Raw genomic sequence first — 14564 nt, forward strand, 5'->3', positions numbered from 1 at the left:
ACCAGAGCCAGCGTGTGAAGGGATGTATGGAAATCCTATAGCAACAGTTGTTCCTGAGCTGTGCAAAGTTCACATAGTGCTAAGGCTTCCCAGATGCTCCTCGCGCCGTGGGTTCCTGTTTCAAGGCTCTTGGAAGTTGCTGGCCATTCACCCTGGCCGGTGCGGCCGTCTCCTCCCCAGCCGCCGGGCAGGTATGCCGCTCCGGAGAGGATGGTAGCAGGAGATCTCATCCTGGTGGATGCACAAGATAGATAGCACCAAAACGTTTTTTTAAAAAGCAGAATTTTGGGTGGGTTTTGTTGCTGCGTGCTCAGGGTGACCTGCTTTAGAGGGTTTTAAATTGCAGAGTACTGGCATGGGTTCAGCGGGCTGCACGATGTACCATGTACAGCCGCAAAGAAGGGGGACAATACCCACTGCTCACCATGGAGGAGGATTTACTGGGGAGAAGGTGTCCAGGAGGTAAATACTATAGGGACTCGGCTGATCCTAAACACCATAGGAGCTAGGATGGTGCTCAGAAATGAGGGGGCGTGCTGGTCCCCAGGAGATTTCAGTGATTCTCTGATTCTGCCTCGGTTCCCCTCTTTGCAACCAGAGCTAACACTGCCCTGGGGCATTTTATAGTCTCTGCCCGCAGAGAATATCAAAGTGCCTTTTTTAGGCTTTGATTTTTGCTTCTTAGAGGCTGGCTTGAAGCAAGCGCGATGTCTTTTCCCTTATATGTCTTCATGAAAGCAAAATGGTTTTGCAGGGCTTATCAGCTGAGGGTTACACCTATCCGTTAACCCGGGGGAAACCCCGATGGAAGTTATATCCCAGATCCCGCTGGGAGCTGAGGCTGCTTTTTTTTCTGCCGGCGAGCAGAGCTGCAACTAATCTGCGGGAAGTGCTCCATGTAACGCTGTCAAATGGACTTACAAGGTATCGGTGACAAGTTGCAGCACGCTGTCCCTGGCCCAGGCGTTCCTCGGCTTTGCCATCGCCGAGCGCTCGGCCGCGTAACGGTGTAATTATAGTTTTGTGGGTCTCTCCAGGCATGCACGGGGTTGCACACAAGGAAATATGCCTTTTTATAGCTTGTGGAAGTGCGGGTGATGCCATCAGTATTCGTGTCTCGTTTCTGGCTGCGGCGGCCCCGTTCCGGCCAGACAATCGGAAAATATCGGTGTAACATGAGGACAAGGTGGTGGATCTGACTTGCTGCTGTCTGCTTCACCAGGCTGTTTAAAACACCGCGTGAAACAGGCTTGGTGGTTTTTTGGGTGACTTCTCGCTAATCTGTGGCAGCTGCTTTTCTGGAGCAATGTTTCTAATTAAGGCATGCCCAAAAATCTTCTGAAGTGAGCTGTGCTGACACCACAGCCAAGTTATTTTAGTGCCCAAAAGATCACCACGCTCATCCCACGTGAGAGGTTTTGTACTTTAACATGGCGAACCTTTTATGCGTGGTGTGCCGCATGTGCTTTAGTACATCAGTTTAATGGCACTTCCTATCTTTAGCCGGTGTATTTCGATAGCGGGCGACAGATCTCCGCACGCTCACCTATCTCACCACAGTATTTAAGCTCAATGAGTTACCAGGCACAGAGCGGTGTGGAAAGTTTATTATTAGCTTGGAGCTAGCCACTAGCCAAGGACAGCGCTGCAACCAGGTCTTCGTCATGCGTGTAGAGCTACGGTTCTGGGACCCATCCTTTGAGAAGGATGTGAAGGTCCTTGAATGCCTCGAGGAGGGCAACGGGGCTGGAAGGCATGGCCTCCGAGGAGCGGCTGAGCGCTCTGTTTGGAGAAAAGGCGGCTGAGGGGCGACCTCATGGCTCTCTGCGGCTTCCTGAGGAGGGGACGTGGGGAGGGAGGTGCTGAGCTCTTCTCCCTGTTGATCCAACGACAGGAGGCCTGGGAATGGCTCAGAGCTGTGCCAGGGGAGGTTCAGACTTGGCATCAGGAAGCGTTTCTTTACCCAGAGGGTGGTCAAACACTGGAACAGGCTTCCCGAGAGGTGGTCGATGCCCCAAGCCTGGCAGTGTTGAAGAGGCATTTGGCCAATGCACTCAACAACACGCTTTACCTTCTGGTCAGCCCTGAAGCGGTCAGGCAGCTGGATGAGATGATCCTTGTAGGTCCCTTCCAACTGAATTAGTCTGGTCTGGTCTGGTCTGGTGTGGTCTGGTCTATAGCAAGCTGCCGTTGTCCCCGGCACACGTAAGTGCAGACATTGCCCCAGGCATGGCTGGTGGCAGCACAGACCCGGCCGAGCGGATGGGGCAGAGGGGAGATGGACGGGGCAGAGGGGAGATGGATGGGCAGAGGAGATGGACGGGGCAGAGGGGAGATGGACAGGACAGAGAGGAGATGGACGGGGCAGAGGAGATGGATGGGCAGAGGGGAGATGGACAGGACAGAGAGGAGATGGACGGGGCAGAGGGGAGATGGACGGGGCAGAGGGGAGATGGATGGGGCAGAGGGGAGATGGACGGGGCAGAGGGGAGATGGACGGGGCAGAGGAGATGGATGGGCAGAGGGGAGATGGACGGGCAGAGGAGATGGACGGGGCAGAGGGGAGATGGACGGGGCAGAGGGGAGATGGACGGGGCAGAGGAGATGGACGGGCAGAGGGGAGATGGACGGGGCAGAGGGGAGATGGACGGGGCAGAGGGGAGATGGACGGGGCAGAGGGGAGATGGACGGGCAGAGGGGAGATGGACGGGGCAGAGGGGAGATGGACGGGCAGAGGAGATGGACGGGGCAGAGGGGAGATGGACGGGGCAGAGGGGAGATGGACGGGCAGAGGGGAGATGGACGGGGCAGAGGGGAGATGGACGGGCAGAGGGGAGATGCTGTTTTTCGGAGCACTGCCCGTTGTGCTACTGGTGCTTCCTGCGGGGCTGCCCGGGGAAGGTCAAGGTCAGCCTTTGGCTCAGGGGCAGGGGTTCTGCCTAAAAGCCTGGTGAAGAGCAGGCCTTGCGCTATTCATAGCGGAGGAAACTCGGGCAGAACGCTGTTCTCAAAGAAAGGACGCGATAAGCAGGAAAATAAAGGGCTACCGCTCCGCTTTGCTTCAGGAACAATATCCCCGCTCCTTTCTCAAGCATGTTATGCTCCGTGTTATGGTTTATTTCAATATTCCAATCGCGTTTGCCAAATTACTTCTTTTGTGCTGTCTTGCTTGGAACAGGAAGCTTTTTTTCCTCTCCCTGAAATACTGAGAATCAGCTGATCAACAGAAAAATCAGTAAAACTATTGCCACTGATATTTTATTTAGTTTTGCTAGAAAGGGAGGACACGGATGAATAAGAAACCTGTAGACTTTCTACAAATTACCAGAAGCATTTGAAAAGCGGAACCTGCTGTACCTACAGGTTAGAGTTGTACTGTGCTATAGGGCACTTTAAGGCAGGATTTTGCTGGAAGCGTAGAACCCGTTTGGGTTTAAGCTCCTCTGCGGGACACGCGTTGAAGGCAGATTACACGGGGCACAAAGGACTGCTCCCTACAGCGTGGGGTCCTCACAACGCGCTCACAGCAAGGTAACGAAAACTCTGTTGGTAAATAGACTGCACGCGTACTGCAAGGACGCGTTTAAATGCCGTTTGTTTCAAACTGGAATGCAGATGGCATTTTCAGTACTAACTCCCAAAAAGAGTTTCCTAAGGTAGTGCAATTTGAATACAAGGCTGCTACTCTTGTTTCCCATTTTCCTTCTGGAGTTTAAATTCAGAAACCTAGCCCTTTCCACCTCTTGTGGTTCAGCTAGCTGGAGAATTTAGGACCAAACAACGTTCTTGTTTGGATTGCAAAAGGCAGAAGTAGAGGCTTCTGTCCAAACTTCCCACCTTGGGAGCAGTTGGTGTTGTGTGAAACAGGCCGTGGTATCTTTACGTGTCAATTGGCTTTGAGTACGAAGTGAGAAAGGCCACGAAGCCGAGGCTGACAGAAAATTGGTTTCATACCAGCACTTTAAAAATATCTGAAGTGCTGTTCACCCTCCATAATCGCCCCCGAGACTCTCACGCTGGTTGGGATGGCTGAACTGGGTTTCCAGGGCGGTGGCGTCACCGAAACCAAAGCAGCGACACGCGAAGGAGGTTTGAGGCTGCACAGGTAAGGAATTCCAAATGCCATCTGAAAAAGCAGGGGCTGCTGTTGTGTTTTGGGGGAGTTTTGTGCCTATTTTACTACAGTAAAGGTGACCGATGTATTAAAACAGGACATCAAAAAAGAGATTTTAAATTGATTTTTACTGAATTTAAGAGATGCCATTACAAACAAGCCATTACATAAAGACTTAGTATCTGCAGAGGCACATAAGCAGAAGAGTCAGTTGTTTTCCAAACGCAGGTCTACTTGTTCCATTATAAAAATGCATTTTCAACTGATGTTTAAGCCAGTGGAATACAAAATAAGAAAATTAAAAAAAAAAAAAATCCTGCCCATCACAGAGTTGTGAATAAGTTATCTTCATTTTTTCAATTATATACAAAAGATACTTTCCAAAGGACAGCATAAGAAGAGTTTACACAAATAAACCCTTATTCCGACTTCTAAGTACTATTTACATCATTCTGTACATGGGTCTTTCAGCTCTTCTGAGACCCTGAAAAGCAAGAAGGGAACGTGTGACTACTCAAGCGTAGGAGCGGGTTGTTTCCAGCAGTCAGTCCCTCACGTTTCGCCCCCTCAGAAGCAGGGACGTACTTACCTATAAGCAATTTAAAAGCTTGTTCTGAATATCTTCAAAGACTTGATTGTAAAGTTCATCTCTGGACTTCAGTCCATCTAAATAAACTGAAAGAGAACGACGGAGATTTCAGGCTGTAGGCTTCTGATCAGAACAAAATTTCTGTAGATTAGTTTTAAAATATTTCATGCTTTGTTGACCCAAATAATAACTTGTTTTCCAACTGGAAAAACGGAACCATCCTGAAAAAACTATGGCCCACAAAATCTCTTATCCTATGAATGTAGTTGTTCCTCCCCCCCCCCTTCTTTCCTCGCCCGTAAGTGCTTGTGATATGAAACAAAGGGAAGAAGTTCTTCACTATAAAACTGCATGTATTTATCTGGACAGAAAGTAGGCCAGGGTTACAACTTAGTAGTAAAAATAGTGCCTTGCATCACGACAGTTAAAGTTTCCTTGAATTAAATTACTGACTTCCTTAAAATCCCAAGTACAATGCCAAAGGATTTGTATGGAGGGAGGCTTACCGACATCCACACCGCTGTCCTCCATTTCTTTCCTGTGCTTTAAGTACATGGGCCAGACGTGTCCGTCAAAGAGACCCGGGGGGTCAGGAACAGTGTAGTTACGTGTACTGCAAATAGCAAAACGGAAAAGAACTTCAGGACTACCAGGATCGCACGGCCTCCTGTGCATTGCTAAAGCCTGAAGTTAACCTGACAGCTGCTCAGTTGCATTTATGGAAAATGCCGACTGTCACAGTCCAATTTCTCATCGATATTGGTCTATGTTTTGCAACAAGTTTATTTAAGCACCCAAGGTGAATACAGAAGCTACAGGTAGCCGATGAAGGCAGAGCAAGCAGTCTGAGGGTTCACTGGTGCTCATGGGGGAAGCATGCAACGACTCTCTGCCTTTTGCACTGATGTGTGCATCTTCATAACCCCCCCACAAAGGCGACTCCCAGATCTGAAGTTTCAGGAAGTGCCACATGCGAGTCTTTCTCCAATTAAATTAAAATTTTTAACTGTAATTCCAATTTGTAAGCGACACCAATGTATCCCATTAATAGCAACACGAGGGTAGCCCGAAGGCTTGCCTCTAGTAGGAAGTCTTTATTGGAAGGAAGGATTAGACTTGCATCAAAGAATCTTCTTACCTTCTCCTCCTTTTGCATTCATCATATGGGACTGCCAAGTAGTAGCGTATGTCAAACAGGTCTATCAGTGGTCTAGGGTAGGGTAGAAAGAAAGAACGTGTCTATTTATTTTTTTCTGACAGAGAGAAGTGTTAAAACACCCTGAAAGCCACAAAAACCTTTCTGCCTCTCTCATATTTATGTCTGTTGTAGACAACAGAAGAGTAAGTGTTTTCATTAAGACATAAGCTAATGTACAGTAGGTTTATTAGTAGCTATAAAACATGGAGAATGCTGGGTTTTTTGTAGGTTAGAATGGTATGGCAGGTGCTTTTCCCACCCAAATACCTGCTGCTAGTTACTGTGGAGAATCAGACACTGGGCTGGGAAGACCCGACTCTTTTTCTAGATAATTTCAAATTCTGCTTGCAGTAGACCAAAGTTGCGATTCATCGATCTGATATCAACTGACTTATCAAACCGTCTGGCCTGTTGTGCAGAAGCAAGCTGTCAAAACGTGCACGGGCACACAGATTTGGTAGAAGGCAACTCATCGGCTCGTGTTCTTTTCCAGAAATACAGGCAGTTAGCTCTACCGCAGCTTACTGCGTTGCATTCCTATTAGGCTGAAGAAAATAAACGCAGAAGAATCCTTAAAGCAAATCTAGTTTGAACCTGGTGGGACGGACTTCTAGAAAGCCTGCTGAGGGTTGCATAAATGCTTAATATAGTATGAACTGAGCAAGCTCCAGGTCCGTGGATGAAATATTCCCTCTGGACTAAGGAAAGGCTCCCGTTAACAAGACGGAGAGCTTCAGAGGTATTTGTAACCTTCAGGAGAGATATCGAGAGTTACCTCCCCGGGGACAGGCCAAGAACACCAGGCAGCCTGCCAGCGCAGTCTCCAGTTGGCCATTCGTGGTATGGCTAGTCCGAGACTGCCATTTTACATTTTCCATTCAGTTTGGAAAGCCAGAATGGTGCCGCTTGTCTTATGGTACAGCTCGTAAACAACTCCATTTTTGCCAAGTGTCACACACAGCTTGTTCTCTTGAAAAAGTTTTGTAAACAAAACTATAGTTTGGAGCCAAGAATCTTTTGCTCATCATGTTTATAGCATGCAATTTTCTGAAGTTTATATATTTAGTTACTGGAATTTTTCTCTCTTCACTGCTAGTTTAGTCTCCCCATCTTCCTGCCAAGCATTTCCCCCCCCATATAAAAAGCTAAAGTAGTTGATCTTTGCTCCAATGTACAATTAATCACTAAGCTCACTTTAGTCAGTATTAAACAAGCATGTGTATCACATGAGAGAACTATTCCTAAATTCCAGGAGAGATTCCAAGTAGCAAATGCAGAAAGGATTATCTCCTCGTTCTCATCACCAGCCTTTTCAGGTCAAGGCTTAGGCACCGTGGTCAGCCTCTGCCTTCACTGCTGTCTCACTATTTACAAGTTCTGGTCTAAAGCTCCCTGTGCCCTAGAGTTCAAGGGTGAGCCCTAAAGGAGAACTTCCTACGTTACCTGGAGAAAGTCACCTTGTGCACCTCGCTTTTACCAGCATTTACTGGTGAATTTTACATGAGACAAATTCTTACACGTGGCACGTCAGAACAAGGCAGGAAGGGTATATTAGTAAAAAGGAGGTTTTAGCCCTGGCACTAGTGATCTAGTTTTCTTCCCTGGCAAACCATTATAGTTCCCCAAACCTTACTTGTAATTATAAAGCAGGAAGCCTTCAATGACCAATATATGGATATCTTTGGAGGCTGGCTTTTTAGAGCCAGGCGTAACATTCACCCCATGGGAACGGGCAAACTTCACTGGGTTCTCAATCCACGCACGCACAGTGCTCACCATTGCCTCCATATCCAAGGAGTCCAACACTAGTTAGAAGAAAGGGGGTGGGTGGGAAAAAGGTATACAATCAAATACCACAAACCACATCGGTTTGAAAGTATAATATAGAATGAACTTGTAAAATTGAAATTACATAAATTTACTATTAAATCTTTAATAATTAAAAAGAAATACTTAGGAAAAATATACATTACTGCATCCTATAGCGAACACTGCTCTTACCATCCCATTGTTTAAAGCCGTCTTCCCCGACTTCTATTTGATCTTGTGGCTGAAATATAGTGAGCAATAAAACATTGCTGCAAACTCAGCGTGATCAGTTACCTAAGATCCGATCACAACCTGGACACTACTGCAATACACAACAAAGCAAGTGTTCACTTAACAAAACAATTACAGACCCTAAAATTTAAGTTCCCATCTTTCACCAACCCCAAGAACTTTGAAAAGTTTTCTTGGCTTAGTCAAGCCACTTTGGACAAAGAGTTCTAGGTTAATAATTTGATACGGTGTTATTAGCCAAAATACTACAGGCCCCTGTTTATAAGTCAACATATAAGAACTTAAAATGCAAATATAGTGTTAAGTAACTGTTAAAATTTACACATTCAGTAATAGCTATTTTAACTCCTAATGGCTCTAATAAAAATGCAGGTCAGCATAGCACGACTTTGGATCGCTTAGTTATAGCTGTATTTGCATTACCATTTGCGAGCTAAGCACACTAGTGAGAAGTTATAGACCGTTATGGAAAATTCCTCCTCTACCTTAAGGGCTCATATCTGACCAAATTTGTGCATGAGGCTCCTGGCAAAGAGGTGTTTCCAAATGAGTCTCATTCTGTTTTGTATGGCACGTGCTCCTGCAAAGGCAGGACAAACGGACCACGCCGATGCTGGGGCACCTCACGTGTCGGGCAACGCCGTACAACTACTTCAAGCATGTTGCCACTTCTCTTGGACTTCCACAGATGGTGGGGTCCAGCTATATTGGTAATTCCTGTGAAATGGCTGCAGCCGACAGGGTTTAGTAACACGGTTCTGATGCGACCGCTTCCCCTGCCGCTCTCCCAGGCTTGGTGCAGAAGGCCCCAAGTCAGCACGCGTCTTCTGTATTCATCTTTAGCAATCTTTGAATCGGGTTTCTGATACAGTGGTCAAAGCTCCCCAAGACAACAGTCTTTCTGCATTTAAAGCAGCATAGGGGTGCTTAAATCCTATTTACAAGCAACATTCTTGTTTGAATAAAATAAGGAGGAAAACCCAACATGGAGAAAATTATTTGTGCAGAGTACAGTAAATAACCTCTAACTTACATCAGTCGTTTGACCTAAAGTTAGACCTGTTGCTAAAACTAAAGGAAGCTTTTGCTGCAACTGTTCTGTGCTCAGCTGTGCCAAGCTCCACTTCTGTGGAAACTGGCAGATACTGACACTTGTAAAGGTCAGTATCTCCTCACGGGTCCAGAGCAATTTAACAAGTTAAATATATGTATTTAAAAAAAATAGATATATCAGAAAGTGTGTTACTCCTATACCGTCAAAACTTACTTGGAAAGCATGCACAAGTATATAAAGCTTTCAAGGGGACCTGCTACAGCTATCACTACATATGCAAGCAGCAGTTGATATTTTAAACAAGGGGGGGAGCTCAGCTTACCTTGAAGAAGTCATCCTGATGGACCACGCAGCAGTTGGGGAGCGCCTTGATGATCCTGTTGGTCAAGGTGGTTTTGCCACCGTTGGTGACACTACACGGAGGTGAGACAGAGGCGAGAGAACCGCGTTAGAGCCGCTGGGACCCCGCGGCGCTCAGCGGAACCCGCTGAGGAGAGGCGAGCCCCGGCGGCGCCCCGCGCCCGGCCCGTTTGAATTTCCCGCCTCGCCGGCGCCATGGCGCGCGCTAGCCGCCGATTGGCTGTGACCGCCTCCCTGCCCGGCCCCTTCCGCGCGGGCAACTGGCTGTGGCCGGGGCGCGCGCGGGCCCCGTGGCGACTCGCACCGCTCCTAACGGTCGCGCCGCTTCCCGCGCGCTCAACGGCCGCGCCGCCATCTCCGCTCCCCTCAGAGCGGCCTCCCGGGCGGGAGGGCTGGCGGGGCTCGCCCGCCCTTGCTCTCCCCGAATCTGCCCGAGCTGGGGCAGGGGAAGCCCGGCGGGCGCTTCCTCAAGATGGAGGAGGCTGCGCGGCTCCAGCCGCTGAGCTGCCCTCCCGCCGGGCGCCCTGTCGGCCCCCGCGGGGGCTTCGGTGGCTGCTGGCGCCTTCCCCGCCGGGGCCCGGCAGGGCCGCCCCCGCGCAGGGAGCTGGCAGCTTCCGAGGTAGATTTAAAACGCGCCCTTGCTGGCATTCGTTGCCCTAAAACACCCTCGCTCGTTAGGAGGCTTAGGTTCATCAGCTTAAGAAGCCACCCTGTGAAAGTCAGGCTTGCAAAAAGCGCTTTTTAAAAAATGCCTTAAATGAATTACGAATGAGGTAAGCTCGCTCTTTTCTCAGAGAATGATTCAGGCTTTCCTGTGCCTGCAAAGCCTGTTTTAATATAAAAGGCCTGAATAACCTTCCTCTCCAAAGGAGAGAGCTGTCAAGTTTGAATGTGCTTATTCCTAGTTTTTTATTCAAAGCCTGTAGAAATCTGACACTGGCTTTAACCCGTGCCAGAAATCCAGGTCTTGCCCGGCGTCAGTTTTGCAAGCGCTTCTGCAGCTCGCGGGGCTGCGCCAGGCTCTGTCGCCCCGTCCCAAGCACACGCTCGGGCTTGCTTCTAAACCCTACTTTGCTGGAGAGAAGAAAAGCTCTCTTTACACCCCCCCCCGTCTTATTTGAAGCAGGATTTTTTCCTCTTTGTCTTTCAGAGAAGCTTTTAAAAGCCTAAGAATGTTGATAACCTCCTTTTTCATAGCTGAGGCACACCACTCCCTTCGTCTGACCTATACAATTAATGGCAATACTTTTTTCTACTTCAGCATACCTCCTGTTAACATTATAAAAGTTTGATATATGCCACCTTCCAGAGCTCTCTGTATTAAGTAAATGCAGCACAAATTCAGAGTCAGCAAGTTGCATCTTCTGTAGAATCCTGTAATATTTTATAGTCAGATATACAATTTCTGAGTCTTCAATCATCTTACATGCAATTAAATGGAAAGAAAAAGCAGTATATATGTAGGCGATAGTAACGGGAACTTACCCTCCGATGCCTATGATGTATTTCATCTTTGTAGAGTTGCCTCCTTGAGAGGAATGTGGTGAGAAAAAACAAACTTAGAAATGCTGAAATTACTTTCAGCGGAACAAAATCCTTTCTCCCTTTATTTTCCCCCACTCAGCTCTGCCTCACCTTACTATTTCATTGAAGGAAAAGGCGGGCTTGCCTCTAATTTATAGGGCCCCACTGCAGTGCCCTTCCCTCCCTCCCCGCCGTTTCCCCGCCCCGCCTGCTGATGGAAAAGCCCTGTGACTATCATGAGCCAAGATGTCATATTTTTGAGCCGGGATTAGCCAATCCTCACCTCGGCGGCTGGGGTCATGCGCGCTGCCGCTGCACCTGTTTCTGCACCCCTCGCGGACCCCCACTCCGCCGCCCCTGCTGGCTTCGCTATAAATAGCTTTTTGGCAAGCTCTTCCTTTGCCTAAATTAGTAATGGGGTAGGTGGAAATGTCACCCCTTTTTACAATTCCTTTGGGAGTTCTGGGGAAGGCACAGAAGTGTGCAAGGATATAATTAAATGTCTTTTTTTCCCTTGAAGTCAGAAAGCTAGCTCTTTGCATTCCCCTTCGTTTTTCTCAATTCCTGTTTGATTATTTGAAATGCATCCAGGAGGAATTTTTTTGTTTCTCTAAACTTCTGGTAGGGGAGGCAAGGGAACTCAATTTTAATTTTTTTTTACTCCTTTTAGTGAAGCTGTTCAGAGAAAGGAATATGCAGAGGCTGATGGGTGAATCCATCTGGACCATTATCTCCTGAACCTTTAGGAGGAACATTTTGAACAGCTTATTCTTTATATGTAGACACAAAGTCATAAAATGATATTAGCTTTCCAGAGGGCCGCCTTCTCCACAGTTTACTCATGTAAGGTAGTGCTTTTTAAGGTAAGTTAACTCTAGCTGGGCTGCTTCCTCGAGTAAATACCTCTCACCACGTGTACACATTGTGGAACCTGTGCTTTAATTTTAATTGTTTCAGACGCTTCTAAAATCAGGGCTGTCTTGAGAGATGTTAGGTAAAGGTAGAGTTCTGAATGTTTTTTTCAGGTGAACATGATGTGAAGTATACAGTATGCATTTTTAAATAATATCTTGTCTAGCTGAGCTTAAATCATCCAAACCATTGTGTCCCTTTGTTCTTCCTTTTTATAAAATCAGTCTGTGGAAGTATTAAATGGCATACTTAAAGATTCCTTGTCCTACAGTGGTTTGTAAAGGAACTGTAAAAAGCTTTGTAACACAGACATCTAGGGGTGTGGCGTCCTGGTCATTTTCTTTACAGCTTTGGAGTCTGCAGAGCCGATTCTTGCATGGTGATCTCGAGCTGCTAGACACGCGTGCGGCACGCAGCGAGCGTTGGTGCGGGGCTTGCCCCCTGGCTGAAGGTGAATGCAGAAGCTGTTGCTACAGCTGGGTGATTTTCATCGTGCTCAAAGGAGTAGAGGAATGCTGTTTCTATTCAAGATTTTTGTAGCGCCTCCATCATTTCCTCGCTGGCTGCAAGGTTTGTCTCCTGAGCTTTTCAGCTGCTACAGTGTAAAACCCACACATCTAGAATTTAACCACCAAGAATCTGAGGAAAGCATTTTTGAGGGAGTATTCCTCCAAGTCCCTCCCGAGGGCAGGGTGGGGTGCAGCTCCAGCATCACAGGCAGCCGCTGATCCAGGCTGTGGAGCTGCACCTTAGGGCTCGCAGCTGCCCAGCTGTGCAGGGTTACGTTTTGTGGAGCTCTCCCGTATACAGTGGTTTTGGAGCTATATAGGCAGGGTGTTCCCTAAGTAATACCGTATCTATAGGAGCCTATAGACTATTTCAGTTCTGGCAGTTAATGGCATCTCTTTTGGCCCACGTGGTGTCCTATGGCTTAATCATCTCACACCTTATTAATATCCCCAGGATTTTGTGGATACCTTTTCTTCAAATTGGGTAATTGCTTGGAACAACTGCTCCCAACCTGTATTTAACCTGAATTTTTCTGCCCCTATTTCAGTCCTGAAGAAGGGTTTTGTGGCCTAATATCTTGTTTGTCCCACCCCAGCTATGTCTGTTGATCTAATAAAAGACATTACTTTTCCCTACAAAGCTATTTTACGCTCATCAGCCTTAAAGTCAAGGCCCAGTGCTTTGACAAAACGAGCTGATCATGAATAAACATGGTCTGCAAATTAGAAGATTATTAACCGTCAGATGTGTAAGATTCTGGAAGTCTTGCAGTGAAGATATTGGAGGCAAGAAAAGAAATTTAAGATAAAGCCTGGTAAATATATGAATGGGATTATAGCAAATGATCTTTTCCAGTCTGTTATGCTGTCTTAACTCTGTGTCTTTAATGAATAGACCTCAGCCAGTTTTCCACTGTAATTATTATTTATCAGTGCACTATTTTGATTGTTCCTGGAGACATCACTTGCAAGTTACACTTTCATCATCATTTCCTAGGTAGCTACGTAAAATGATTGCTCCGGAGAAACGTGGAGCTCAAATTCTTGAATGCGAATGAGACCTGACTCTCAGGGAAGTTAGATTTCCAGCAGCTGCAGTGGAGAGTCACCAAGTCAGCCTCTCAGCTGGGGTAAATTGTCATGGTGCACTGAAGTGGAGCGATGCTAATTTACACCAACTGAAAATTTGGCCTAAGATTAGCTCTCTGCTCAAATTTTTTGTGCCCTTCATTGCGTTTGTCTGCTGCCCATGAGCTAGGAAGACGTCTTGGTTAAGAAAGCAAACTGTGTTACTTCAGTATTTATTTTACTACGTTTGACCTTACCTGCTAGGCAAAAACTGGGAGGCTCGGAAGTTGTATAAGAGTTAGGAGGGGACGCTGGTCTCAGCTACCCCTAATCCCATCCTCTTTACATTAGGGTCATGCTAATCCAAATGTTTTTGGAATGTGCCATCCTCAAGGTGAGTGAAAATTGTATTCTGCCCTGTTGGATTTACTAATATGAATGTGCTTCAGAAATACAGGTTGGGTTTTTGCACTGAAAAAATTAGTATTTGGCCTGAGATGTATCAAAAGAAACAATACATTTCTAATATAGATAGCAAACAAAAAAGAATTGTGGCAGTAGGAGCAGCAGCAGCAGTTCCGAATACTAAAGTATTTGGCTGAGTTGTTTGGGATCAGTGAGTTCCAGAACAGTGAAGTCCCACTATCTCTATAAAAAATGTTGAAACTCTGTTTCTTCTGACAACCAGAGGAATGAAGGACAGAAGGCATGTTTTTTTGTTGTTGTTTGGGGTTTTGTTGTTGTTGTTTGTTTTTTTAAGCTCACGGTTGCAAATCTCGTTCACGTAGCCCTCACTGTAAAAGCTCATTTTTTAAACCTTCTCTTCGTGATCCCTCAGTTCTCCTGTGGACGTGTCTGGCTTTTCCTGAGTTTGTCTTTAAGCTACTTGACATGGTTTTTCTATCACCCGTATTCATACTCATGCACTAAACATCCAGTGAAATCATATTCACCCACATAGCTCAAATTCTCAGATTCCTGAATGGCCTCAGCCTTGCTGTTCCTTTAGGTGGTGGCATGTGCCTGCCTGTATTTGGAGATCTCCGGCATTTCAGCTGTCTGCTAAGAACAAAAAAGACCTCGTACAAAAAACTGTCTGAAATGAATGATGACAGTTAACGCTTACCAGCTACAACAAACTTTACCCAACCTGTAAAAATATGTCTATGCAAATG

General features: G+C 46.7%; 1 protein-coding gene across 1 annotated transcript; it reads right to left on the reverse strand.

Annotated features, from left to right (window-relative positions):
- Positions 1 to 4223: 4223 nt before the first annotated feature.
- Positions 4224 to 11532, reverse strand: NMRK2 (nicotinamide riboside kinase 2). Its single transcript, XM_009471929.2, has 8 exons — positions 10862 to 11532; positions 9339 to 9429; positions 7903 to 7951; positions 7535 to 7706; positions 5842 to 5913; positions 5210 to 5316; positions 4704 to 4789; positions 4224 to 4598 (listed from the first exon to the last, which is right to left on the reverse strand). The coding sequence occupies exons 1-7, from the start codon at positions 10885 to 10887 to the stop codon at positions 4704 to 4706; spliced, it is 603 nt and encodes a 200-aa protein (XP_009470204.1). The 5' UTR covers positions 10888 to 11532; the 3' UTR covers positions 4224 to 4598.
- Between the last annotated feature and the right edge of the window lie 3032 nt (positions 11533 to 14564).

This window comes from Nipponia nippon, unplaced genomic scaffold (assembly GCF_047370975.1).
Source record: "Nipponia nippon isolate SJK-2023a ecotype South Korea unplaced genomic scaffold, ASM4737097v1 scaffold_31, whole genome shotgun sequence".
Classification (NCBI taxonomy): Eukaryota; Metazoa; Chordata; class Aves; order Pelecaniformes; family Threskiornithidae; genus Nipponia; species Nipponia nippon.

Excerpts from the sequence above, each read along its gene's own strand:
- NMRK2 (XM_009471929.2), bottom strand. The coding sequence starts at position 10,887 with ATGAAATACATCATAGGCATCGGAGG. Across the intron at positions 7,707-7,902 it reads CGGCTTTAAACAATGGGATG|TGTTGGACTCCTTGGATATG; the intron begins GTAAGAGCAGTG and ends TCTTCTAACTAG. Across the intron at positions 5,914-7,534 it reads TTCCTGCTTTATAATTACAA|ACCACTGATAGACCTGTTTG; the intron begins GTAAGGTTTGGG and ends ACCCTACCCTAG.